At 38.6% G+C, this 27,342-nt stretch overlaps 1 protein-coding gene across 4 annotated transcripts in view; it reads left to right on the top strand.

Moving 5' to 3' along the window:
• The window catches only part of FBLN5 (fibulin 5), a 136,830-nt gene that overhangs the window by 3,649 nt on the left and 105,839 nt on the right, over positions 1–27,342 (top strand). For 2 of the 4 annotated variants that reach the window (XM_021004285.2, XM_021004281.2), the window contains exons 3-4: positions 1,642–1,690; positions 3,860–4,102. In XM_021004285.2, coding sequence (XP_020859944.1) covers positions 1,642–1,690; positions 3,860–4,102 — 292 coding nt within the window. Of the gene's footprint in view, positions 1–1,638; positions 1,691–3,859; positions 4,103–27,342 lie in introns of all 4 variants that reach the window. The other 2 variants (XM_021004284.2, XM_021004280.2) reach the window with 1 other exon arrangement.

Below are 27,342 nucleotides of genomic sequence, written 5' to 3'. Positions count from 1 at the left end.
TCTAATAGGCAGATTGTGACACATACAAAAAGTATATACAAAATACAGGCGGAATAAAATACACTGTCTATAAGAAAGGTAGAAGTAAAGTGCCATATGAAGTATTTAGGTGGTGGGTAGTGGGGGTCATTAAAGATTCACAAATGAGGGAAGACTTCCTGGAAGAGTTAACACAAGTTAGGTAGATAGTAACTGAAGAGGTGAAGAGGGTGGGAAGGGTATTCTAGGCATAGAGAACAGTGAAAGGGCTCAGATGTCATAAAGTGCATCAAGTGTATGGGTTAGGGGTGAAGAAGAGACAGTGAGCCGTTCAATTAAAAAATAATGTTTTTATTCCAAACATCAAACAAAATGATTATATGTGTACAAACACACACATATACACACATACATACATTATATATATTATAACATAAGAAAAGGCTTGTGCATGAAACTACTGATCTGTATTATGTAAAGTTTGCTTTTCTTTTAAGTATATAATAAATTCGACCTATAATTGTCAAAACTGTCCTAAGTGTTTGTGATCCTCTGTGGACTTCCTTCTATTCTGGCACATTGTAGTAAAGAGTGGTGAGCATGGGAACCAGATTACAAGGGGTTAAGAAGAGGGCAGGTAGTGAAGAAGTGGAATAATCAGATGTAGATAACTTTTTAAAGAAGCTTAGCCAAAACAGAAAGGACAATGATTGCATGATAGCTAGATGGGGGTTAAAGTCTCAACAGAAGGCTTTATTTTTAGGATTGGAAGAACTTGAGCAAGTCTGCAGGTATATGGGAAAGAGCCCATGGCAAGGGAGAGATAGGAGATGTAAAAAAGGGTCACCTGCTGAAAAAGTCATGGAGGTGGTGGGAAATAATGAGGTCAAGGATGCTGATAGAGAAATAAGCTTCAGTAAGGACAGGGGTGAAGGAGAGAGAGATAGTGTTAAGATGCTGAGAAGTTTTGAAGGCTAACTTGGTCTAACTGAAGGAGTCTGTTCTGTAGGGAATATTTTGAACTGGAATTATTTGTTACAAGAAACATATCCAGTTCTTTTTTGTTCCATCAAGGCAAATATTGTTTCATACCTAAATTTTTCATCTTACTTAAGTTAAGGAACACAGTATTTATGTATTTAGTAAATGCTTATCGAATAAACGAATGTATGTAGCAGTATCACTCCAGAATAGCACCCTGACGAGGAGAATCATAGCTGTGCCCTAACAACCAGCATCTTTCAGGAGTGTGATGTGGAAAGGTACCATGATGTGGTGGATTTGAAGTTAGGGAACTTTGGTTTGAATCTTAGTTCAGCTATTTACTACCTGTATAATCTTGGGAAAGCCACCTACCCTCTCTGGGCTTCAGTTGACTTAGAAAATAGAAGAGACAGACAAGATGATCTTTAGATTCTATGACACTAGGTTAGAATTCTGTATTTAGGGATCTCCAGAAAGAAATACAGAGCACTGAAGGATGTAGTTTAAAGGGGAGGGGGAAATTTCAGCTGCACCTAGAATGTCTCCATTATGAGACAGTGCCCCAGGAAAGGGAGAGCCCTTGTGACCTGTTATAGGAAGTAAAGATTACGGTTCTGTAACTTTATCCTTAGAGTATTTTAAAATCAATAACCAGACCTTTCTTTTCTTTTGCAGCAGCAATGCACAAATGGTTTTGACTTGGATCGTGCATCTGGACAGTGTTTAGGTAGGAATCTCCTGTAGTTGCTTCCCTCTTAATAGGGCCATTGCCCAGTGGTTCTCATTTCCCTGTCCTGGGAACAGAGAGTCAACTTTTTTTTTTGGGGGGGGGGTTAGGCAATGGGGTTAAATGACTTGCCCAGAGTCACGCAGCTAGTGAGCATTATATGTCTGAGGCTGCATTTGAACTCTGGTCCTCCTGAATCTAGGGCTGGTGCTCTATCTACTGCACCATCTAGCTGCCCCAGAGAGTCAACTTTTGATCACCTATGAGGAAAGCAACATCATGGGGAGTGTCGAAGAGTGGATTGTACAAAAATCTTTTTTTCCTGCCTAATTAACCTTCCAAATTAATTGTTTGACTTTGCCTAAACTACTTTTTTATGAGCTGAGGCATAAAGTGGATATAGAGTTGGCTTCAGAGTCTAGAATAGTTAGCATTTACATAGTGCTTTAGGGGTTGCAAAATATAAATATTACCTAATTTTATGCTCACAGCAACCCTGGGAGGAATGTGCTGTTATTATCCTCTTTTTATAGATGAGGACACTGAGTCAGATAGAGATGAAGTGACTTGCCCAGGGTTACATAGCTACTAAGTGTCTGAAGCTGGATTTGAACTCAGATCTTCCTGACTCCAGGGCCAGTGCTCTATCCACTGCTCAGCTCAGCTGCTTCTGATAGCTCTGGAAGACCTTGGTTTGTTTGGCTTCTGATACATACTGGCTGTGTGACCTTGGTCACTTAAACTCTGGGTGCCTTAGGCAACTCTCTAAGATTACAGGTTGCAAAACAGTTTCATATTTGCATAGACAGAAGAAATTTTTTCCCCTGGGAGTTCCTGGTACTCTTGGATTCACAGATTGGGATCAACATTTAAAAAAAAAATCTAAAACCCAAACTATTTAAAAAAATTTTTCTGAGTTTGTTCTTGCCACATGATAACCCAGGGGTTGGGGGTAGGGCAGCGACGGCATGAGGTGTGACAGAAAACCAGCAGAAACTTAAAAGATTTGCCATGGGAAATAAGATTTTTGTCTACTGGCTATGATTTTAAAGATGGTAGTCGGGCATTTTTGTTTTTCATCTGGCCATCTCATCCCTATTACCAATGACTTTACGTTTCAAATTTTAGAATAAGCTACATGCTCTGAGTCTTGGAATTTCCTTTTCATGAGGTGTGAGTTGGCTCTGCCTCTGTTCAGATGGTTGTCATATGCTTTCAGGACCCAGGCATGCTTTTATTCCCCACTCCAACCCTCAAGCTGCCAATGCCAAGGTGAGAGGGACATGAGTGTGTGTGTGTGTGTGTGTGTGTGTGTGTGTGTGTGTGTGTGACTGATCTATTTGTGTGACCAGGCTGCTTGTGTTCATGCACATTATCTAGAAAGACATTCTCTGGACCAGGGAGGGGGCCCTGAAGGTCTGGGAGAACACATGCTGTCTTGGAAGCATGCCCTGCCTGTTTCTTAGTCTAATGGAAGTAAACTTTGAAGTAAAAAAAAACACTTCGCAATCAAAGGAGCTATTATGTCAGTAACAATTCCTTCTTGCCTCTCCCAATACCCCCCTCCCTTGTCCTTGGAATCAGAAATTATGTCACTTTTACATCCTGGTTCTGTGGAAACAGAATGTGACTAGAGCCAAGAGACTGGGTTCAGGTCTCACTTCTGACCCCAACTCCTTATCCGTTTCCTAATCTGTAAAATGAGTTAATAATATACTGCTGACCTCATGGGGTTACTGTAAAGAAAATGTACTAAAAACCATGTGGTGCCACGTCCATGTGGGCTATAATAATAATTATGTTTATGTCAATTAGTTGCCGGCAGCCTGATATAGTGCTTAGAGCAGTGTGCTTGAAACCAGGAATGCTTGTGTTCAAATTCCACTTTTGAGATTTAGCAGCTGTGTGACCCTAGTTAATACTGAATCTCCGTGTGCTTCAGACAACCCTCTAGGACTCAGCTACTAAAGTGGGTTGCATTCTGCATTGGTGAAGAGAGTTTCCCAAGCAGATGAAATCACATCTCCTTCCCATTTTGGAAAATTAATCAGGAGCATGTATAGGCGAAGCCTATTTAATGATTTTTAGGAGGGCTCTGGCTAAATGAAGGCAGACACAACATAGCAGAGGGACTATTCATACTCTTGCCTTTTCTGTCCACCTTGACAGATGTCGATGAATGCAGGACTATCCCTGATGCCTGCCGAGGAGACATGATGTGTGTGAACCAAAATGGTGGATATTTATGCATTCCCCGAACCAACCCAGTATATCGAGGGCCATATTCAAATCCTTACTCAGGCGCATACCCACCACCCCCAGCACCGGTTCCTGCTCCAAACTACCCCACTATTGCAAGACCTGTTATTTGCCGTTTTGGATACCAGATGGATGAAAACAATCAGTGTGTTGGTGAGTAATCAGGGTCTGAAGCCACCAGTGTTTTGCTTTAGTGGAAACATTGTCTGTGTTCCTACTCTTGGATGTGCAGTCTTAAAAAGAGTGATCAAATGTGATATAATGAGCCAGTGAACATTTATTCAATCCTGTTTGCCCATCTGTTTGGTGGTTATGGAAGTCATGTTCAATAATAGATAATTAATAAATGTTTGTTGAATCCATTCATTCAACTTACTAATCAATGCTTGTTGAATAAATTGAATATATAGATCCAACAAACATTTATTAATCATTTATAATATGCAATATACTGTGTTTGGTAGAGAGGACCAAAATATAAATAAGATTCAATCTTTGTCCTTAAAGAGAGTACAATCTAGTAGGAGGAGCTAAGATAAAGATATGATAAACCACGACATGAGAGGTAGTATGAGAATTCAGAGCACTTTTGATTGGAGCAGCAGGTAACAGTGTTCAGGGAAGGTTTCTTGGGAGAGGTAATATTGTAAGGATGGGAAGGATTTCAATAGGGGAGTTGAACAGTGGGAGCAAAGGCATGGGGGAAAGGATAGGATGTGTCTGGGAATGGCAAGTAGTCAAGGTTGGTTGGAACATAAAAGTACGTAAGGGGAAGAAGTATGAAGTAAGGCTGGATAGGTAGGTTGGGGTCAGAACGTGAAGGGCCTTGAATACCAGTGTTCATACTATTTGGTAGGTAATGTGGAGCCACTAAATATGTGTCCATATATGTCACTTTAGGAATGGCCAATGATATGTTCATTGTTACGTTGGAGCAAGGTTTTCTTCCCCCTCTTTCCCAGGCAATGTTCACGTTTTCAAATTAAATAGTACTTTTTGAAACACATGTATTGTTCAACTCAATGAGTGAGATGTGGCCAGATCTCTTTTCCCTCATTCATTGAGCCTCTGAAGTTTTGAATATTTTGCCTATATAGAAGCTGCCTTCTATAATATAGAGGAAAACTATAGAAGAAGACTATAGAAGTGTTGGAGTGGGAACCTTTGAGTTTCACAGAGGGCCTCTGAAGGCAAGCCTAGCCTTTTTTGAAAATTCTTTTCAGGAAGACAACCTGACAAGAGAGAAATAACATGTTTCTGTAAAGAGTGTTGGAAAAAACATTGGGATTTGGAGTCAAGATATATGGATTTCAAATTCATCTCTAACACTTACTATGTGACCTGGGGCAAAGGATTTCATCTCTCTGAACCTCAGGTTCTCCATATATAAAAATGAGGATGATACTGTGTATACTGCCTCACTATTTTACATAGGTATTGTGGGGAAAATGCTCTATAAGCTTTTAAAATGCTGTAGAAATGGAGGTTGTTATTATTATGGTTCAAATAGGGCCCCTGGTCACAGGGCCTAGTTGCTGGGGAAGGCTATCAGAACTGAGCCATCACCAGGAGAAGATGCCTTTAGATTTGGACTAGTGGTCTCAGAATGAGATCTAAGGACCCTCGTGTGTGTGTGTGTGTGTGTGTGTGTGTGTGTGTGTGTGTGTGTGTGTGTGTGTGTGTGTAGAAGGGTATTTGGTAGGACTGGAAATAGCCTATAGCCCAGGTAAATTCTTTCTACAACATGTGGCCAATGTGTATCTGGGTTTTATCAATTGGGTACTTCAAGGCTCACAGAATTTCAGAACTAAAAGAGATTTTAGACACCATCTAGGCTAAATTGTACAAGAACACAAATCCCCTTCATAACCTGTCTAACAACCATACTTTCAACCTTTACTTGAAGATCTCCATTGTGGGAATAACCCACTATCTTCCAAAGCATCCCAGCCCTACTTTAGGGTAGCTCTAATTCTTTTCCTTATATTTGCAGTGTCCCCATAATTTCCTGATTCTTTTGCAATTCAGTAGAAAAATCTAATCCTTATACCAAATGAAAATACTTGAAGTCAATTTGCATGGCCTACCAAGTCATCTATTCTCCAAAATAAATGTCCCCAAGAAGCTAGAAGCATTTCCAATAAGATCGAGGGTGAAACAAGGATGTCCATTATCACCACTGTTGTTAATGTTAGCTTTAGCAATGAGAAGAAAAAGAAATTGACAGTATTAGAATAGGCAAAGAAGAAACAAAGCTATTACTCTTTGCAGATGATATGATGATAAACTCAGAGAATCCTAGAGAATCATGTAAGAAACTACTTGAAATAATAGACAGCTTTAGTAAAATTGCAGGCTACAAAATAAACCCACGTAAATCATGGGCATTTCTATATATGACCAACAAAGCAAGAGATAGAAAGAGAAATTCCATTTAAAGTTACTGTAGACATTATTAAATATTTAGGAGCCTACCTACTGAAACAAACCTGGGAACTATATGAACACAATTACAAAACACTTTTCACACAAATAAAGTTAGATATAAATAATTGGAAAAACATCAGTTGCTCATGGGTAGGCCGAGCTAATATAATAAAATGTCAATTCTGCCTAAGCTAATTTACTTATTCAGTGCCATACCAATCAAACTACCAAAAATTATTTTATAGAGCTAGAAAAATAATAACAAGATTCATTTGGAATAACAAAAGGTCCAGAATATCAAGGGAACTAATGAAAAGAAATACAAGAGAAGGTGGTCTAGCCATTCCAGATCTTAAATTGTATTATAAAGCAGCAATCATCAAAACTTCTTGGTACTGGCTAAGAAATAGAGAGGTGGATCAGTGGAATAGGTTAAGTATGCAAGACACAGTAGTCAAAGACTATTTGATAAACGCAAAGGCCCAAGCTTCTGGGATAAGAACTCACTATTTGACAAAAACTGCTAGGAAAACTGGAAAAAAGTACGACAGAAACTAGGCATAGACCAAAATCTCACACCATATACCAAAATAAAGTCAAAATGGGTTCATGATTTAGATATTAAGGCTGATACTGTAAGCAAACTGGGAGAACAAGGAATAGTTACCTATCAGATTTATGGAGAACAGAAGAATTTATGACCAAACAGGAGACAGAGGACATTACAAAATGCAAAATGGATAACTTTGATTACATTAAATTGAAAAGTTCTTGCACAAATGAAATAAATGTCCCCAGAGCTTTTTTCAAGCAGTGCTATGACTTAGGCAATGTTGTTGCTATTATTATTATTATTACTATTGTTTCTGTTTTTGCAAATGAGGACATAGAAGCTCAGAGAAATGAAATTACTTGGTTGGTGAACTGAGATTTTAACCTTCGGTTTCTTTATTCCAAGCCTACCCTCTCATTTAATTTTTATTTTTTTTTTCAGTTACATGTAAGCAAAAAAATTTAACATTTGTTTTAAAAAATTTGGGTTCCATATTCTCTTCCTCCCTGTCTTCCTTCTCCCCTCCTTAAGAAGGCAAGCAATTTGGTTTAGATTATACATGTGCAGTCATGAAAAATATTTCCATCAAGTCTACTCTTTTTATGACATCATGCTTAACAGGAGCTCAGGGCAGGGTTGCATCTTATTTGGTTATTTGTATTTCCCTTTTGATCTCTTTGCTCCTGGATGCACTGGGTCTCAGGAACTGTCTTTCTTCAGGTTACAGCTAAAATCCCACCTACTTCAAGAAGCTTTTCTTTATCCTTTTTAATAATGCCATTATTAATAATGTTAATCTTCGCTCTAAGATTATTTTCAATTTATCCTATCTACATCTTGTTTTCGTGTTGTCTCATTCATTGGTCTGTGGCCTCCTTAAGAGTGGGACTTTCTCCCTCTACCCCTTTCTTTGTATACCTAGTGCTTGACATAGTTCTTGGCACAGAATAGGCACTTAATAAATGATCATTGAGTTGACTTGATTTGACAGCATGATAATCATACTGGGGCATCTGGAGGCACAGCCTTATTTGGGAAAGCCTTGGCCCATTCTAGAAGTCCTCTTCCCTACTTCTCTCTCCCCTAGCCCACTTCAAGACCAAGGAATGTTAGAACTGGAAGGGACTTTAAAGATCATCAAATCCAGCTTCCCTTATTTAGAGATTGGGAGACCAAGGTTCAGAGAGCAGAAATGGCTGACTCAAGATTGCGTAGCTAGGAAGTGGTGGAGCTAAGACTTTAGCCCATGTTTTCTGAGTCTAAATTCAAGGCGTCATTCCAGTATATAATCTTTGAGATGATATATTTGTGTGTGTGTGCCATAATGATTTCTGGGGCCCCATTACTATTTATTTCCTGCATGTGGCTCTGAACTGTATGCAAGCTTTGGGAATGGTACAGAGAAAATAGATCCCCTGCTTATAAGGTTTGTTTCACTTCTCCTAGGGCTTAATGTTTGCCTGTAATATTATTTTAGAGGTGGCATTGAATAATGTGTGTGGTTTTTTTTTGTTTTTCTACATACTTGGAGCTTTACAAATTTTATGGGCAAATATATATTTTGCCATGTAAATGTATGCAAGTAGCATACAAACATGTGGTTCTCAGATTTAGTGGAAAAATTGGGCAACCTTAAGATTAAATCTCACTATTAGTATTGGCCTCAACAGAAGGGTGGGTGGCAGTTTCTTTTAAATCTAAAAAAGCACTGGGAGGAAAGAAAAAAAGAGTAGCAAGGCCCAAACTAGGAGAGACAAAAGCTGAGGTTTTCATGGAAAAGCCATTGAATCCTAGAATTTTAGAAATCAAAGAATGTTATAGCTAAGAGTCATAACATAGAATGTTAGAGGTGGAAGGGACCTTATAACATAGAATGTTAGAAGCCAAAACAAAATGTGCACTCTGGAAGGAACCTTAGATATCATAGTATCACTGACTGAGTATTAGAAAGGTCCTCAGAAGTCATCTAGTCCAGGATCCTTATTTTACAGAGAGAGGTTAAGTGACTTGCCCAAAGTCACACCAGGTATCAAGTGACAGAGCCAAGAAAGGTTGTACTTATATACCTCTTATCTTGAGAGTCAGCAGCATGTACGCTCCATCCCTAACACAGAAGGAAAGGAGCTGGAATTTGGGTATTGTACTTTTCAGAGGCTGTCAACCCCTTAGTGTGATATTCATCTAATTTATTACCCTCATTTGACAGATGAGGAAACCAGAGCCCAGACTGGGGCTGTTGACCTGTCTAGTGCCATGTATATTGACAAAAAAACAACTCAGGCCTCTTACTACACTCTTATATCTACTTGAAAATAAAAGTGCATGTTGGGCTTCGTGGCATATACCTATAATCCTAGCTAGTAGGGAGACTGAGGCTGAACTCAGGTTTTCTGAGCTGCAGTGTGCTAAGCCAATTGCATGTCTTGTACCAATTGTGGCATCAATATGGTGAGCTGCTGGGAGGGAGATTCCTAAGAAGGAGTGAACTGGCCAAAGTCAGAAGTGGTAAAGGTCAAAAAAGGTCTATTAGTAGTGGGATTGAGCCCACTAAAAATAACTGATCTTCTTCAAACTGGGGGAGGGGCCTTACTTCTCATAGGGGGATGACTACACTGATGACCCCGCCATCTTCCTGCTGTCTGGCTTTGAGCCCATCAAGGCCAAGGACCCTTCTGTCTCCTTAGACCCCTCTTCCTCTGGGAGGGGGATGATCCAGGCATCAGGGTCCCCCTCCCTTCCTTGCCAGCCTTCCTGAGGGTGGGAGAGGGGCACTGTACCTTGTGTTTGTGCCCAGAGAAGTTGCCAGAAATCTAATTTGGGGCCAGACAAGCCTGTTGGAGGGAACCTGGCCACAGGTAGAACTCAGGCCATAATTAAGAGAGAGAAAAAAACAATAAATATTGCTTAAGGAAATGTTGGCATGTGGAGTGCTGCTAATAATCAGATGTCTAGGCACAATATGGTACTTTGGAAAGAATGTGAATTTAAAGTTAGAGAATCTAGATTTAGAGCCTGGCTTTGTCATCTGTGTGATGTTGGGCAACTCTGTTAACTTCTTTCGCTCTTAGGTTACACATCTGTAAAGTTAGGGAGGTTGGATACTATGTAATCTGTAAGTACTCTTTCGACTGTATTCTGTATTAAGAAGAGTTTAAAGTGATGAAAGGATTTTGATGATGCTTTTATAAATTTCCAATCTTATGAAAGTGACCCAATATTTTACAGAGTATGACAGCTCCTTGACATGATCACTTTAGCAGCTTCATAAGCTTTTTTTAAAACTAAATTTTCATATATGGATATATATTTCCAAGTACATATAAACCAATTTTGAAAATTCATTTTTAAAAATTTGAGTTTCAAATTCTCTCCCTCTCTCCCCTCCTCCCTCCTTGAGAAGGCAAAAAATTTTGATACAGATTATACATGTGCAATCATGCAAAAGGCGTATTCATGTTAGCCATGACGTGAAATGGAATATGGACCAAAAATTTAAAAAGACAAGAAGAATAAAGGAAGTTTAAAAAAAGTACACTTCAATTTGCATTCAGACTTCATCAGTCCTTTCTTTGGAGGAGGAAAATATTTTTCATTATAGTCCTTCAGGAATTATATTGCTGAGGATAGCTAAGTCATTCACAGTCGATCATCAAATAATGCTGCTGTTACTGTGCACAATATTCTCCTGGTTCCGATTACTTCATTTTGCATCAGTTCACATAAGTCTTCCCAGGTTTTTCTGAAGGCATCCTGCTTGTCATTTCTTATAGCACAATAGTATTCCATTACAATCATATACCACAACTTGTCCAGACATGCCCCAATTGATGGGTATCTCCTCAATTTCCAATTCTTTGCCACCACAAAAAGAGATGCTATTAATAGTTTTGTACATACAGGCCATTTTCCTTTTCCTTTTTTTTTTTTTTGTTCTCTTTGGGATGTGAACCTTGTAGTGGTTTTGCTGGGTCAAAAGGTATGCACTGTTTTATAGTCCTTTGGTCATACTTCCAAATTGCTCTCTAGAACTGTTGGATTAGTTTACAAAATTAATGTTCTAATTTTTCTACATCTCCTCCAACATTTGTCATTTTCCTTTTCTGTCACCTTAGCCAATCTGATCGATGTGAGGTGTACCTCAGAGTTGTTTTAATTTGCATTTTTTTAAATCAATACTGATTTAGAGTATTTTTTCATGGGACTATAGATAGCTTCGATTTCTTCTTCTGAAAATTGCCTGGACCATTTACCGATTGGGGAATGACTTGTGTACTTATAAATTTGAATAAGTTCTTTATATATTTTAGAAATGAGGCTTTTATCAGAATAAACTTGCTGTAAATATGTTTTCCTAGTTTTCTGCTTTCCTTCTAATCTTTGCTGCATTGATTTTGTTTGTGCAAAAAAACTTTTTAATTTTGTATAATCAAAAGTATCCATTTTACATCCCATAATGCGCTCTATGTCTTGTTTGGTCATAAATTCTTCCATTATCCATTTATCTGCCAGGTAAAATACTCTATCTTCTACTAATTTGCTTATATCACACTTAAAATCTAAATCCTATAGTCATTTTAACCTTATCTTGCCATACTGCATGAGATGTTGGTCTATGCCCAGTTTCTGCCAAACTGCTTTCCAGTTTTCACGCCAATTTTTGTCAAATAGTGAGTTCTTGTTCCAAAAGTTTAGATCTTTGGGTTTATCAAATACTAGATTAGTATGGTCATTTACTACTGTGTATTGTTACCTAATCTGTTTCACTGATCCAGCACTCTATTTCTTAACCAGTACCAGAGTGTTTTGATGCTTACTGCTTTATAATACAGTTTGGGATCTGGTATTGACCATCTTCCTTCACATTTTTTTTTCATTGATTCTCTTGATATTCTTGATCTTTTGTTCTTTCAGATGAATTTTGTTATTAATTTTTCTAGTTATATAAAATAATTTTTGGTAGATTGATATGTCATGAGCAATGAATATTTTTCCATTGTTTATATTTGACTTTATTTGTGTGAAAAGTGTTTCATAATTGTATTCATATAGTTCCTAGGTTTGTCTTGGCAGGCAGATTCCCAAATATTGTCTTAAGTTATTTTAAATGGAATTTCTCTTTCTACCTCTTCCTGATCAACTTTGTTGTTAATATATAGAATTGCTGATGATTTATGTAAGTTTATTTTATATCCTGCAAACTTGTTGAAGTTGTTAATTATTTCAGCTAGCTTTTTAGTTGATTCTCTATGATTCTCTATGTGTACCATCATATCATATGCAAAGAGTATAGTTTTGCTTACTCATTGCCCTTTTTAATTCCTTCCATTCTTTTTCTTCTCTTATTGCTATAGCTAGCATTTCTAGTACAATATTGAATAATGGTGGTGGTAATGGGCATCCTTCCTATTCCCTTGATTTTATTGGGAATACTTCTATCTTTTTCCCATTACAGATAATGATTGCTGATGGTTTTAGATAAATACTTATCATTTTAAGGAAAGCTCCATATATTCCCATGCTTTCTAGTGTTTTTAATAGGAATGTGTTGTATTTTGTCAAAAGCTTTTTCTGCATCTATTGAGATAATTATATGATTTGTATTGTTTTTATTATTGAAATGGTCAATTATCCTGATACTTTTCCTAAAATCGAACTAGCCCTGAATTCCTGGTATAAATCCCACCTGATCATAGTGTATGATCTTGTTGAAAAAATTGCTGTAATCTATTTGCTAGTATTTTATTTAAAATTTTTGTATCAATATTCATTAGGGAAATTTGTCTACAGTTTTCTTTCTCTGTTTTAGCTCGTCCTGATTTAGATATCAGCACCATATTTATGTCATAAAAGGAATTTGGTTGAACCCTTCTCTGTCTATTTTTCCAAATAGTTTATATACTACTAGAATTAATTGTTTTCTAAATATTTGGTAGAATTTACTTGTGAATCCATCCGGTCTTGGGGATTTTTTTCTTAGGGAGCTCATTTATGGCTTATTCAATTTCTTTTGTAAGATAGGGTTATTCAAATATTCTACTTTCTCTTCTGTTAATTTGGAAAATTTCTATTTTTGTAAATATTCATCCATGCCACTTAGATTGTTAGATTTATTGGCACATAATTAGGCAAAATAGCACTAATAATTGCTTTAATTTCCTCTTCATTGGTGGTGAATTTAACCTTTTAATTTTTAATACTGGTAATTTGCTTTTCTTTCTCTTTTTTTAAAATCAAATTAACCAATGATTTATCTATTTATTGCTCTTTGTTTTCTTCATAAGACCAACTCTTAGTTTATTTTTTATTTCAGTGGTTACTTACTTTCAATTTTATTAATCTCTCCTTTGATTTTCAGGATTTCCAATATGGTATTTAATTGGGGATTTTAAATTTGTTCTTTTTCTAGTTTTTTTTTTTAGTTACATGCCCAATTCATTGATTTTCTCTTTCTCTATTTTATTGAGATAATAAAATTTCCCCTAAGTACTGCTTTGGCTGAATCCCATAAATATTGATGTGTTGTCTCATTATTGTCATTCTGTTTAATGAAATTATCAATTATTTCTATGATTTATTCTTTGATCCACTCATTCTTTAGGATTAGATTATTTAATTTCCAATTAATTTTTAATCTGTGCTTCCATGGCCCTTTATTGAATGTAATTTTTATTGCATTATGATCTGAAAAGGTTGCATTTAATAGCTGTGCTTTTCTGCATTTGGTTATGGGGTTTTTATGCCTTAATATGTGGTCAGTTGTGTAGGTGCCTTTATAGGCTTTTTTTCTTTTTACAATACAGTTGGGAATTGCCTTAGAGTTCTGTTAGGTTATCCCCTTCCCTACCATACCTCTTGCCAGGGTCTCAATGCCCTTAAACACTTGGACTTGACTGGGACTCCTATTCATCTATCGAACCCTATATGAAGTCATGCAATCTATGACTCTATTAATCTGTCACATAGGAGAACACTAGAGCATAATAATACTACCCCTTTTGTAAAATGAACCCAATCTAGGAAACTTGGCTAGTATTGGAACTAGGCCCATCCATTTCCAAAAAGTTCAGCATTATACATTCATAAGTCCTGAGTTCCTTCCAATTTCCCTTCGCTCCACCCCAGCATTTCCTGATTTGCAACGGGTTTTCAAATAGGCCTTCAGCAGAAATCCTTCTGGGCATTGTGGATGGTGGCGTCAGTGCTGAGAGGTTAGGAGGGGGGAGACAGGAAGAAGAGGTGTCTATTTTTACCCTCTGTTCTTCCCAAGAACATAGAAGAGGGAGAGCCAGGCCTAGTTAGTAAGGAAAAGGAGAAGCAAGGCCCAGAGATGACAGAAAGGGAAGTGAAGAAGAGCAAAGAGAAAAATAAACAAAAACAGAGTAGGGGAAAAGCAGCAGCCAAACAATTTATATTTATTAGGGATGAGATATGCCTATACTTTCCAACTCTTAGTCAGCAGCTCCCATGTTGAAGAGTTGGATGTAGGAATTAAATGAACATCTCTGGTACGTTTTATATTTGGTTGACAAGAAGACAAAGGAACAGAAAAAAAGAGAGAATTGGGAAAAAAAGAGAAAATCAGTTTCTGGAAACTGCTCCATTTTGTCAATAATACTAGGAAGTCTCCCTGTTGTTTTTCCCATGCAACCTTTTTCAAAGGCCTTTGATCCTTGGCACTTTATTGTTTCTTCCACATCATGGTTGAAGATGATCTAAGTTCCATGTCTTACTCTGCCACTAATTATGAGGCCTTAGACAAGTCACTGACCTTTATGAGCCTCAGTTTCCACATCTGTAAGATTGGGGAAATAATTTTCACTTTGTATATCTCATAAGATATAAGGCTAAGATGAAATAACAAATGTGAAAATGGTTTAAGTTGGAAGCATAATATAAATATGTTATTATTATCTCTACTAGAAATTTGACTACATTTGCCACTCTCCCACACTTCAGTGTCAACTGCTCATGGTCCCCTTAGCTTGTAATTGTTCTATTTACCATTAGACTCAGTTGATGCAACAGATCAAGTGTTGGACTTGAAGTTAGGAGACTTGAGTTTTAATCCTGCCTTATTAGATACCTTATGGGTAAATTACTTAACCTCTCAGAGTCTCAGTTTCATAACCTAGACAATCGGAATAATATTACCTGCACTTTCTACCTCACAGAGTTAAGGTACAAACAATGTTTTTCAGGGGTTAAAGCACTACTCAACCCTGATGTGAATGACTTGCCATGGGACCATGGATTCAGGAGAGGCCCAGATTTTCCGGCCTCTTACTTCCCTCTTTGTAAGCATCCACAAAGATGGTGAGTGAGAATCTTGTGGTGTCAGGCAGTAAATGGGAGCAGTCAACCTTTGAATACCTAGGGACTTGTGGAGGAAACTGTCCTTTTAGAAATGAGAAGGGAAGAGGAAGTACTAGCCCAACATCCCTAAGTCAAGGGGTTTAATTTGGCTTAGAAAAAGACAAAACAAAACAAAACTGATAGCTATATTTCAATATAATTGGTTTCCTTTATAATTCTATGTTTCTTATTTTATGTCTTACAACACGTTCTGTGGGGTCAGGAGGCTTCACCAGATTTCCAATGGCATCCAAGACCTATAAAGGATGTGAACCTCTGCCCTAGATCATCTTTCTTGTGCTCTGCTCTTTTGAGAATTCATACAGACCCTGTCCTAGAATCCTTTCCTCCTTTGTCCCATCACTGATAATGCCTCATCAAACTCCAGCCCTAGATTATTCCCACCATTTGCTCCTAGTGCATCCTTCCATATGGATGTTTCAATTCTAACTCATGTATTGCTAGAGTAAGTGAAATAATCATGCTGATTAGGTCTATTACAAATTCATATTATTTAATCTCAGTTGGGCCCTCATTAAAGCAAAAGAATCTTCTACTTCTCTGTAATTGATTCTCTATCCCAGTGATCTCCACACTTTTTTTTGATCATGCTCTCTTAACATTAAACTTTTGAACATGCTCTCCAAAATGTGTATATTTACTTATTTATATACATAAGTTAACTTATTCATAAATTATAATGATTTACTACTATACTGAAATTATATCATGAAGCATACAAAAATAGAAACTAAAAAATGGAATGAGCTAAGGATCAAATAATATTTGATCCTACAATCAAGAGCAAGTTACTAGGATTTGCACTTCCATAGACAAAGTAGAAGAGAAAAAGAGGATTGTGGGAGAAACTGGGCATGTCTATTACATAAGCTTGCTTTTTCTTTTTGTTGTTTTTCAATTGTTTTCAATTGTTTCTGACTCTTCATGACACTATTTGGGGTTTTCTTGGCAAAGACACTGGAGTGGTTTGTCATTTCCTTTCCAGCTCATTTTACAGATGAGGAAAATGAGGCAAACATGGTAAATAACTTGCCCAGGGGCACACAGCTAATAAATGTCTGAGGCCAGATTTCAACTAATAAAGATGAATTTTCCCAACTTCAGGCTAGGCACTCTATTCACTGTACCACTTAGATGCCTTTTCTTTTTAAGGATATAGTAAATTTAACATGCTACTGCCAAAGCTAGCCTTCTTGTCTGTGTTTCTTTCTGTTCACTTCTGTGCATTTTAAAAATGCTTAAGTGGTCATCTTTTTTGTCTTTTCTTTTGGCATCCCTATTGCTAGTTTTTCTCTTTTTCTCCTCCCCTGCTGAAAAGCAAAACAAAACCACTGTGTTAAATATGCATAGTCAAACAAAACAAATTTCCCTGTTGACTCAGAATGAATGTGCATTTCTCATTAGGTCTATCTCCTCTCTGTCATGGTTGGTCTTTGCATTGATTATATAAAGTCTTTCAAAGCTGTTTTTCTTTACAATGCTGTTGTTATTGTATTAGCTACTTTGGCTCTGCTCATTTCCTTCTGCATCAGATCAAACAAATCTTCTAGGTTTCTCTTTGAAACCATCTCTTTCATTATTTCTTACAATGCAATCATATTTCAATACCATAATTAGTTTAGCCAGCTCCCAGTTGATTGACACCCCCATATTTTCCAATTCTTTGCCATAACAAAAAGAGCTGTTTTAAATATTTTTGTATATATAGGTCTTTTTCTTCTTTCTTAATTCTTTTTGGGGTATAAACCCAGTAATGGCATCTTTGGGTCAAAGGGTATTCAGTTTATTCATTTTGGGGCATAATTCCAAATTGCTTTAGAGAAGAGTTGGGTTTATTAACAAGGGAGCCTATATTTTAATGGAGACAACACTCAAAGGGAAGTAGTGGTCAGGGAGAGAGATACTTTGGTCAGAAAAGTTAAAGGGATGGTGAGTAGGGACCTAGAAAAGTAGAATGATTATGTTCTATACAGGTATAATGGCAGTGTTGGTTTTATCATGGTTTGTGGTCCCCAAACTAGGGCAAACAGGGAGGCAAGGAGAGAAGGGCAGCAAGTCATTTGGCAGGGAGAATAGAGAGGCCAAAGTGTGTATGTGTGTGTGTGTGTGTGTGTAAATGAATCATGGCTGAGTCCAAGGCCACAAGGCAGCTGACAAGGAGGAGAGGCGGGAGTAGTGTGACAGATCAATCAGGGAAACTAATTAGGAAGCTATTCCAACAGTCCAGGTGAAAGATGATGAGGGTCTAAATTAGAGTGGTGGCCTCATGAATGGAGAGCAGGGGATGGATGTGAGAAATACAGTGAAGGCAGAAAAGACAAGATCTGGCAACTGATTGGAGAGGGGGGAAAGAAGGGAATAAACATTTCTATAACACCTATATGTGTGCCAGGCACTGTGCTAAGCATTTACAAATATTATCTCATTTGATTCTCATAACAACCCTGAGAAGTAGATGTTGTTATTATCCCCATTTTACAGTTGAGGAAACTGACTTAAATAGAGGTTAAGTGACTTTCCCAGGGCTACAGAGCTAGGCAGTATCTGAGGCCGGATTTGAATTGAAGTCTTTATGACTCTAAGTTCAGTGCTCAAACTGCTTCACCACTTGGATGCCTCTGGATTATCTCATTTGATGGTTATGTTTGGTAGGAAGAATGGGGGTCAGAGATGACCTTAAGGTTATGAACTTCTATGACTGGCAGGATGGCAGTGCCCTTGATAATAATAGGGAAGTGTGAAAGAGAGGAGAAAGATAACATAATAGGATACGTCATAGAAATTACGATAACCCATGACTTCTTGTCCTATATGAATCATTTTATCTCCACTGAAAATGGTAAGCGGAGAGTTAGGTCTTTTACTCACTAGTCATTACTCCCAGTATAGAACCTACCCCTAGTCACTGGACCCAAGTGGCTCTGGACGAGAAAGTGAGGCTGGTGACTTTGCACAGCCTTCCCCACTTAAATCCAGTTCACTTGCAAGTCATGTCATCATCTCCCTGACCTCACAGTCCTCTTTGAAAATGAAGGACAATGGTACAGTGGATAGAGCACTGGCCCTGGATTCAGGACGACGTGAGTTCAGATCTGGCCTCAGACACTTAACTTACTAGCTGTGTGACCCTGGGTAAGTCACTTCACCATATTGCCTCACCAAAAAGAAAAAAAAAAAGAAAAAAAAATGAAGGACAAACCATACAACCCCTAGCACTGAAGTCACAAATTGAGCTGGTGGGCAGCAGGCTGCTATGGTGGAGGAGTAGAGAATTTTCTCAATGCCACCTATACAGCTGCTGTGGGTGCCTGGGCAGCAATTAGGTTAGAATTGTCCTGAGGAGCCAACCCCTGGCTCAGAGGAGGTTGGGAACTTATTTAGCAAAGATCAGGGGAGCATTAGGAGAAATGGAATGTGGCATTGTGCTCTAAGAAGCCTCATATTTGGCTTTGTTGAAGAGTGTGGGATGTAACCTACCTTCACTTCTTCTGATTGGTCGATTACATACCCCTTGGAGTCAGATCAACCTCCTCTTTGGGCATCACTATTTATCCTGTTCCACTTACACACATGGCTCTTCCAAACCTTCTCTCCTAAAGCCTTGCATTGCACCCCTCCCCCCACCCTCTCAGTTGAGGTGCTTATTTTATCCTCATGCTGTCCTCCTGACATTGTTCCCCACAATAATGAATAAGAGGATCTCTCCTAAACCTTCTTTGCCTTTTTTTACTCTCTCATTTAGTGATCCCATCAAGCTCTCATGGGATCAATTACCTCTATGTAGATGAACTCTCATTTGTGTGTGTGTGTGTGTGTGTGTGTGTGTATACATATATATAAATAAAAAACATGTATAAATTCATATACATATATGTTACACATATGTATATAATCCTAGTGTATCTTCTGAGTTCCAGTTCCACATGATGAGCTCTGTTAAAGACAAGCAATATCAATATTAATACTATATTCTATTGATTTTTTTTAAAACAATTCTGAACTTAAATACTAAACAAGATAAAAGTCTTTTATGTTCCTTTTGTAGGCAGGATAAACACTGACCCAAGAAACATCAAGTCTGAGCCAAGAAAGTTGTGTGTCATTAAGAAAACTGGCATTTTGGTTCAGGATGGTGTATAGCAACCAGGGCAGTCTCCCAGAAGGTGGTGGGCCTTTAGAGCTGATAAGAATACAGCATATCATGCAGGATCCTGGGGAAGTGTAAAATGGTGACCAGCCTTCTGAGAGGGCTGCTTTAAGTTAGGAGAGCAAAACAAATGGAATCATCTTAATGAACTGCCTCAGTTCAGCTCAGCCTACACACAGTGACCTCTCACTTATTCAAAACCCAGCTCCATAGCCATCTCACCTCATGACAAAGGGAGCAAAAAAAGGTTGAAGCTGTCAAAAATAGATATCACATACACTCGAATTCATGCACTTTACTTATAGGGGTACATCTTTATTTTCACAAAATTTGAACTGAAATTCAGCATTTCCTTCAATTACTTAACACATTTTTTCTCCTGCAAGAAGCCTTTCCCAGCCCTCTTTAATCTTAGTATCTTCTGTCTGAGATTATTTCAGATTTATTATTTGTATTCTTAGTTGTTTGCATGTCTTCTCACCCCTGAGATGGATTTTTTTTGTTTGTTCATTTTGACTTTTTTTTTTTTTGCCTACGTGCTTACAACAGTGTTTGGCACATAGTAGGAGTTTAATAAATGCTTATTGACTTGACTCTATTATTCTGAGAAAAAGTCTATAGGTATCACCACTCCATCCGAAGGAGTCCTTGAAGCAAAAAAAGTTAAGGACCTTTGCTATGAATAGGTGGCATATAAGTTTTCCTGTACAGTTTAGGTAGCTTTGAAGATATCATTTTGGGTGTTGCTATTTATGGCCATGAGATCAAGTGTTTACTTCAGGATGAATAAATTTGTGGTGCCTTAACAGGGAAGGGACAGTGATTGGCCGCCAATGCAAAGCCGAAGGAAAGCAGAGACAGGACAGATTCACTGAATGTCAGAGCTGGAAAGGATCTCAGAGATCATCTGGTCCAATTCACTCAAAAGAGAAGAAAACTGAGGCCCAGAGAAGGGAAATCACTAGCTCAAAGCCACAAAGCAAGTTCGTGGTGGAGCTGGAACTGGAGGCATCATGGGGTGGTGGAAAGAATATTGGTCTTGGAGTCATCTCATTATTGGAAGGGAATCTGGAGGTTATCTAGGTCAAATCATACCTAAGCAGGAATCCTCTTTACGAGGCATTGGACTAGGTGACCGCTAACATCCCTTCCAGCTTTGAATCTTTCATTTAAACCATCCCCGTAATTCCATCATTCGAGAATGCAATGGCTTGGGCTCTCATCCAAGGGAAGAGCCTTTACTCAAAGTAGTCACAGCTGCCCTTTCCTCTTGCTCCAGCACATTGTGTGTTTTGATATTCCTGTTTCCTGGAGTCTGTCATTTTATTTGCGAACTGGTTCCTTACTTCATTCCAGGCACCAGATCAAGATCTGAGGCCAGCCCAAAGTGCTGTTTCTTTCTTCCTCTTTTTTATTCATGTGTAAGGGGGGAAGGGAAGATGATCAGGGCAGTTACTGATCAATTTAATGAGGTCTCCAATCAATTAAGTTACCGTGCATGGAGGCATCAGAAGGGCATCTCTCCATGGAATGTAGGTAGGCTTATTAGGGCCTTATTGATAAGATATAGGGAACTTTCTTCATGATTGCTTGACTGAGACTCAGAAGGATAATCTTTTGTAAGAGGAACTGTCTCTCTAGGTAATATCCCTCTTCCCCCTCCCTCTTCTTTTCGCATTCCCTTCCCTCTTCCTCTTTTTCTATCTCTCTTTCTTTCCCTCCTTTTTCCCCCCTCTTTTTTCTCCTCCTCCTTTTCTCTCTCCTCCTCCTTCTTTCTCTATTCCCTCCCTGTCCCTCTGCCCTGCTCTGCTTCCCAGATGAGCAGACAGAGTAAACCAGTGTTCTGAGGTGGGGGAATCTGTGAATATATGTGTGTGTGTGTGTGTGTGTGTGTGTGTGTGTGTGTGTGTGTGTGTGTGTGAATCTGCTCATGCTCCCACCCCTTTAGTAGATCATGATGATTTGCCCCCAAGCACAGAACAGAGGAAGACATATACATGAGAGTATCTGTCCTAAGAGTGGACTTTCTTAACTCCACAAATTGCTAAATAACTTGAGTTTAGTATTTTATGTGGTACTGAGGTTGCATCATTTTAGATATAAATACAGGATCTTAGATCTAAAAAGTACTTAGAGAACATCTAGTTCAATTAGATGAGGGGATCTAAAGCCCAGAAAAGGGTTAGTGGTTTGCTCAAGGTCATATTCTGAATTAGGGTCTAAGCTGAGATTCAAACCCAAGTCTCTGACTCTTGAGAAGTCTTTCCAAAAATCCTGACACAGACTCAAAGCAGAGATGGAGCTCTAGAGAGTATTCTCTTTGATTAGTTAGCTGTCAGGAAGCTCAGATAGGGGCTCATCTGCAACAGCAGAGTCATAACTAGCATTGGATGAAAAGGACTTTGTTTCAGGACCATTATCTTCATCTCCTTTCTACCTAAACTCTGGACACAGCACGGTTCCCTCTCCCTTTCCCATTTGCCCCCTTTCCCTCACTTTCCCCCTCCCTACCATTCCCCCCCCCACCATAACCCACACCACATGCGCTGCATTTGTCCCAGGGTTTTCTCTTGCAAGGGCTAGGAATGGACACTTTGGGGGATGGTTTCCCCTCTCCCCAGCAGAATTGCATCTATGGATATGACTACTTTATTCCCTACCCCAAACCCCCTGAGCTATTTTCTGCCCCAATTGAAGGAATTCTTAGGGCTCTATACAGCGTGTAGGCAGCCTGGATCCACTATTTCCCTGATACTTCCCAAAGGGACATACATTAGGAGGCACCTGACCACATATAAAGGATGTGCCTTCGTCCCTGACTAGCAACTCTGTGCAACTCAGCCATGCCCAGAAACCTTCCTGGTTCTATCCTCTCTCTCAAACTTCCTATAACTTTTAGAGACCATGGCTGGTCTCACCAAAACACCAGCAGGCATCCTGCTTTGTTTCTCACATGTTGCCAAGCATAAAAGTGCCCAGACAGTTGGGCACCTTGTGGCAAATGCTTTTAATAGCTGCAACAGAGTGAAAATGAGAAGCAGTATGATATGGGGAAAGGCACACTGTATTTGCAGTCAGAGGACCTGGATTTGAATCCCAGCTCTGAACCTTACTGTATGACCCTGGGTAATCATCTTCTCCCTTCTGAGTTTCAGTTTTCTTCCATGAAAAATGAGGGATATGGACTCAATGATTTCTAAGGTCCCTGCCAGCTTTAAATCTATGGTCTCCATGAAGCAGTCACTTGTATTTGCAGCACACTCTACCCACCTTCTCATTCATTTCTGAACTCACTGTGTCGCATTCTCTCCACCATATTGGTCTGTTTGGATACAGATGATTGGCTACAAACATTGAAGGCCTACATTGTTTTCTCAAACTACAGAAGGTGAGCAGGGTGGTGAGAGGGATAGAAACCATGACACTGGAAATTAGTTAAGAATCTGGAGATATTTAACATGGAGAAGAGAAGACTTAGAGAGACATGACAACAGTCTTCAAATATTTAAAGAGCTGCCATGTAGAAAAAGGATTAGTTTAGATTTGTTCTTCTTTGAACCAGGAGAACATTTTACCCAGTAACAGCAACACTGTGTGATGACCAACTTTGATAGACTTAACTCTTCTCAGCAATGCAATGATCTAAGACAATTCCAAGGGACTCATGATGGAAAATGCTGTCCACATCCAGAGAAAGAACTATTCCATCTGAATGCAGATGGAAGCATATTGTTTTCTTTTTTTTTCTTTCTCATGGTTTTTCCCTTTTGTTTTGATTCTTCTTTCACAACATGACTAATGTGGAAATATGTTTAATATGACTGTACATGTATAGCCTATATCAGATTGAATGCTGTCTTAGGGAGGGGACAGGGGATGGAGAGAGAAAAAAGTTTGGAACTCACAGTCTTGTAAAAGTGAATGTTGAAAACCATCTTTGCATATAATTGGAAAAAAATAAAATACTATTAAGTGGAATAAAAAAAAATATTTGTTCTGCTTTGACTCAGAGGCCAGAAACTAGGAGTGATGGATAGAAGTTGTAGGGAGGCAGAATTCTGATCAATGTAAATAAAAAACTTCCTAACAAGTAGAGCCCCTAAGGAAGTCTCCAAAAGGAGTCGAGATGACCATTTGTTGCAGATAGTATAGACTGGATTCCTGCTTGGATGAAGGTTATACTAGCTAAGTTCCTTCTTCTCCTTGGACCTTGCCACCATATCTCAGCTGCTCTTGCCGACAGCTCTGTGGCTCCCTTCTCTTTTTAGTGAGTTCTTCCTGGAATCTCCATTTTGAAGAAGGGCCTATCTCAGCCATGCTTCACTCTCCAAACTTTGTTACCAGGCCCCAACATGAGTACCTCTTCCCCACTCCTTTTTCCATTCCTTTTATATTCTATCTTTCCCTGTTAGAATGTATGCTCCTAGAAGGTAGGGAGTGTCTTTCTGTATAGTAAGTATTTAATGCTTGTTTATTTGACTTGATTTCCAAATCATGCATCCTAGGAATTTATGTTGAATCAGTCAATATTTATTCATTCATTCAACAACATTTATTGAGCTCCTACCTGTACTATGGACTACATATGTATATGTATATGTATACATATATGTATATGTATATATACATGGACTACAAAGATGTACAGACAAAGTTACTGCCTTCAAGGAACTTACAATGTAGTTCCAATACCATAAACATTTATTAAGCATCTACTATGTGCCAGGCATTGTGCTAAGGGCTGGAAATACAATTAATGAAAAGAAATACAGTCTCTGGCCTCAAGGAACTTACAATCTAAAGGGGGAGACAATCTACAAGAGATGCCAGGAAAGGGGAGGTAGGGAGGACTCCTATGGGTATTTGTCATGAGGGCATCTTCTTCCATGGTGTTGAAACAAAGCAGAGCAGCAGATACAAAATGGAGTGAGTTGAGAGTTTAGTTCCTTCCCTCTATTAAGGAAGGCATTGGGAGGAATTTGATACTCTGCTCACCAGTTCTCTAATTAGAAGGGAGAGGAGGCTGAGGAAGGCTGGAGTTAGCTACATGTGAATTTAGAAGTGATGAGCTTATCTGGGAAAGGCCTCTTGTTCTGAGGAGTTGAAATCAGACAGGACAGCAGATGCAAAATAGAGTATTAGGAATATGTAGCTGACATTTGTACAGGCTAAAATGTAAGACACTACTCATGCCCTTTGAGTGGTGCTACAGTAATTTAATGGAGGTCATTTTTTTTTTCTTTTGCAAGGCAATTGGGGTTAAGTGACTTGCCCAGGTCACACAGCTAGTAAGTGTCAAGTGTCTGGTCTGAGACTGGATTTGAACTCAGGTTCTCCTGACTCCAGGGCCAGTACTCTATCCACTGTGCCACTTAGCTGCCCCCTGGAGGTCATTTTTAATTGAGATGACCAAAGAAGTCTTCCTTTGCCTGTCATTCAAGTCCTTCCACAATCTAGTGTCACTTTACTTTTCCAGACTTATCTCTTACTATCTTCCTTTATGCTCCAGCCATCCTTTGTTTTCATTCTATCCTTTCCTTTCTCCATGCTTTTGCTTATTCTATTCTTTAAGCATAGAATGCCTTCCTTCTCTTCCCTCCTTTGATTGCCTACCCATCAGTTAAATCTCAACCCAAATGCTGGCCTGTTACCTGTCTTCTGAAACAAAAACACTTGAGCCTTTCTGATTTTATGATTTTGCTATTATCTGGAACATTTTCCTGTTGAATCCCTACTCATTCTTTGAAGCCCAACTTCAAATACCTCCATGAAGCCTTCTATGATTTCTTCAGTCAGGAATGACCCAAATATAGCACATTGTTTTGCAACTCTGTAATGTACTTATACGTACTATAGGTAACTGTGTGGTATAATGCCTAGGACAATGATTTTACTTCGATACACCAAAGGCCTAATCCTATAGAGTTCTCTAAATAACCTAAAAATAAGAATGGAGTGTTTCTGTGTCAAAACAAAAAATACTTGTGAATGAGAGGGCTCACAGTGTTTCATTTAAAACAAAATTAAATTAATTAATTTACAAATTAATTAATTATTAAATTAATTAAAACAAAAACTAGAAGACATACTAATATGGCCTAAACTCCTTAACAAAGACTCACAGAACAAAAACAGTCAGAATCCAGTCCACTCTCTGTCTCTATGCCCCATAGATCCCTGGTACTGCCATCTGACCTGCTGATGTAACCCTGCCATTTGCCCCTCTGTGGCACCGGTAGAACTTCCAGGCTCTTCCATCTCTCCTGAAGCAGAATTTCTTTGGTGTGTTGTCTTCCTCAATCAGAGTTTTAGTTCCTTCAGAACAGGGACTCCCTAGCATTTTCCATTTGCATTTCCAGTGCTTACTTAGCACACTGCTGCAAGCGCAGTATGAGTCTATAGCCTGCCTTCTCAGCCATAAAAATTATAAGTGCATGATAAATGTTTGTTTATTCCTTCACTCAACATGACATTCATTAGGAAAGAGTAATGTATAGTTCAGGGGATACATGATGCATAGCAGTACAATGTGGTAACTTTGTATGGTGAGTGAAAACTAGAGAAGATCCTATTTCTTTGCTTGTACTAAGCTGATAGTTCTTTCGAGTGGGACGTAATTTGATGCCATATCCCTGCAATGAAAAGAGAAAGATGCACAGACCAAAGAACATTACTATTCTTTAATCAGATGCTGAATCCAAGCAGTGAAAAATGTTAGGAGGGATTTCAGAAGGCATCTAGGCCAACCCGTCCCTGGCCTGGAATCTCCACTGCCACATCCCCAGAAGGAGGCCCTCCAGTCTCTGCTCAGAGACATTCTATGGTGAGAAACTCACTACCTCTCATGGCAGCCCGTTCCACTTTGGAATATCTCTAATTGTTAGGAAGTTTTCCCTTTCGCTGATCTTGAATGATCTATCTCCCTGTAGCTTCCAACCTTTTGTTTCTAGTTCCACCTTTCTTATCCAAGCAGCACAAATCTAACCCCTTTTCCGCATGGCTGCTCTTCAAATAATTGAAGACATCTATCACATCCCACATAAATCATTTTTCTTTAGGTTAAACGTTTCCAGATTACTCAACAGATTTTCATATGGTATATTTCTAAATGCCCTCATCATCTTGGTTGTGCTCCTCTGGATTTGTTTGTTTGTTAACAGCATTTCTAAAATGTGATGTCTTGAGCCGAACAAAATAGACCAGATGTCTGAACAGGGAAGGGTGTAGTGGGACTCATCTCCCTCGTTTTAGGTATTGTGCCTGATGAATACAGCCTCATATCACATTAGCTTTAATTACTTAGCAGGCATACTACTGACTCATACTGAGCATGTAGTCCACTAAACACCCCCCCCCAAGATTTTTTTTTGTGTGAACTGTTTTTCAGTCAAGATTTTCCCTTCATATACTTGTGAAATTGACTTTTTGAATCCAAATGGAGGATTTTACATTTATCCCTATTAAATTTCATCTTATTAGGCTGAGCTCATCATTATATCCTATTATCCTGTACAAGATTTTCTATAGGCAGGAAGACGGATAGAGTGAAACAGGACAGGTCAATGAAACATTAATGGCTCAATCAACTGATAAACATTTATTGAATACCTTCTACACTCCAAGCACTGAGCTGAGCAAGAAACAGTTCTTGAGCTTAAGGTAATTACATTCCAAAAGAGGAGATAAAATACACACACACACACATATATGTATGTGACTTATATGTATATTCCAGATAGGTATGTATTTACATATCTATATTACGCATAACTCATATACATATTGTTGTGGGTCAGGATACTGGTGGAATTGGGGAGACATGAGTTAACACTTCTCCTCACTCCTACCCCACATACACACCCACACAATACCTACCCACCTATATATAACATC

The sequence above is a fragment of the Phascolarctos cinereus genome, unplaced genomic scaffold (genome assembly GCF_003287225.1).
Source record: "Phascolarctos cinereus isolate Bilbo 61053 unplaced genomic scaffold, phaCin_HiC Scaffold_3;HRSCAF=262, whole genome shotgun sequence".
Taxonomy (NCBI): domain Eukaryota; kingdom Metazoa; phylum Chordata; class Mammalia; order Diprotodontia; family Phascolarctidae; genus Phascolarctos; species Phascolarctos cinereus.
This window is presented reverse-complemented; position numbering and strand designations above follow the sequence as displayed.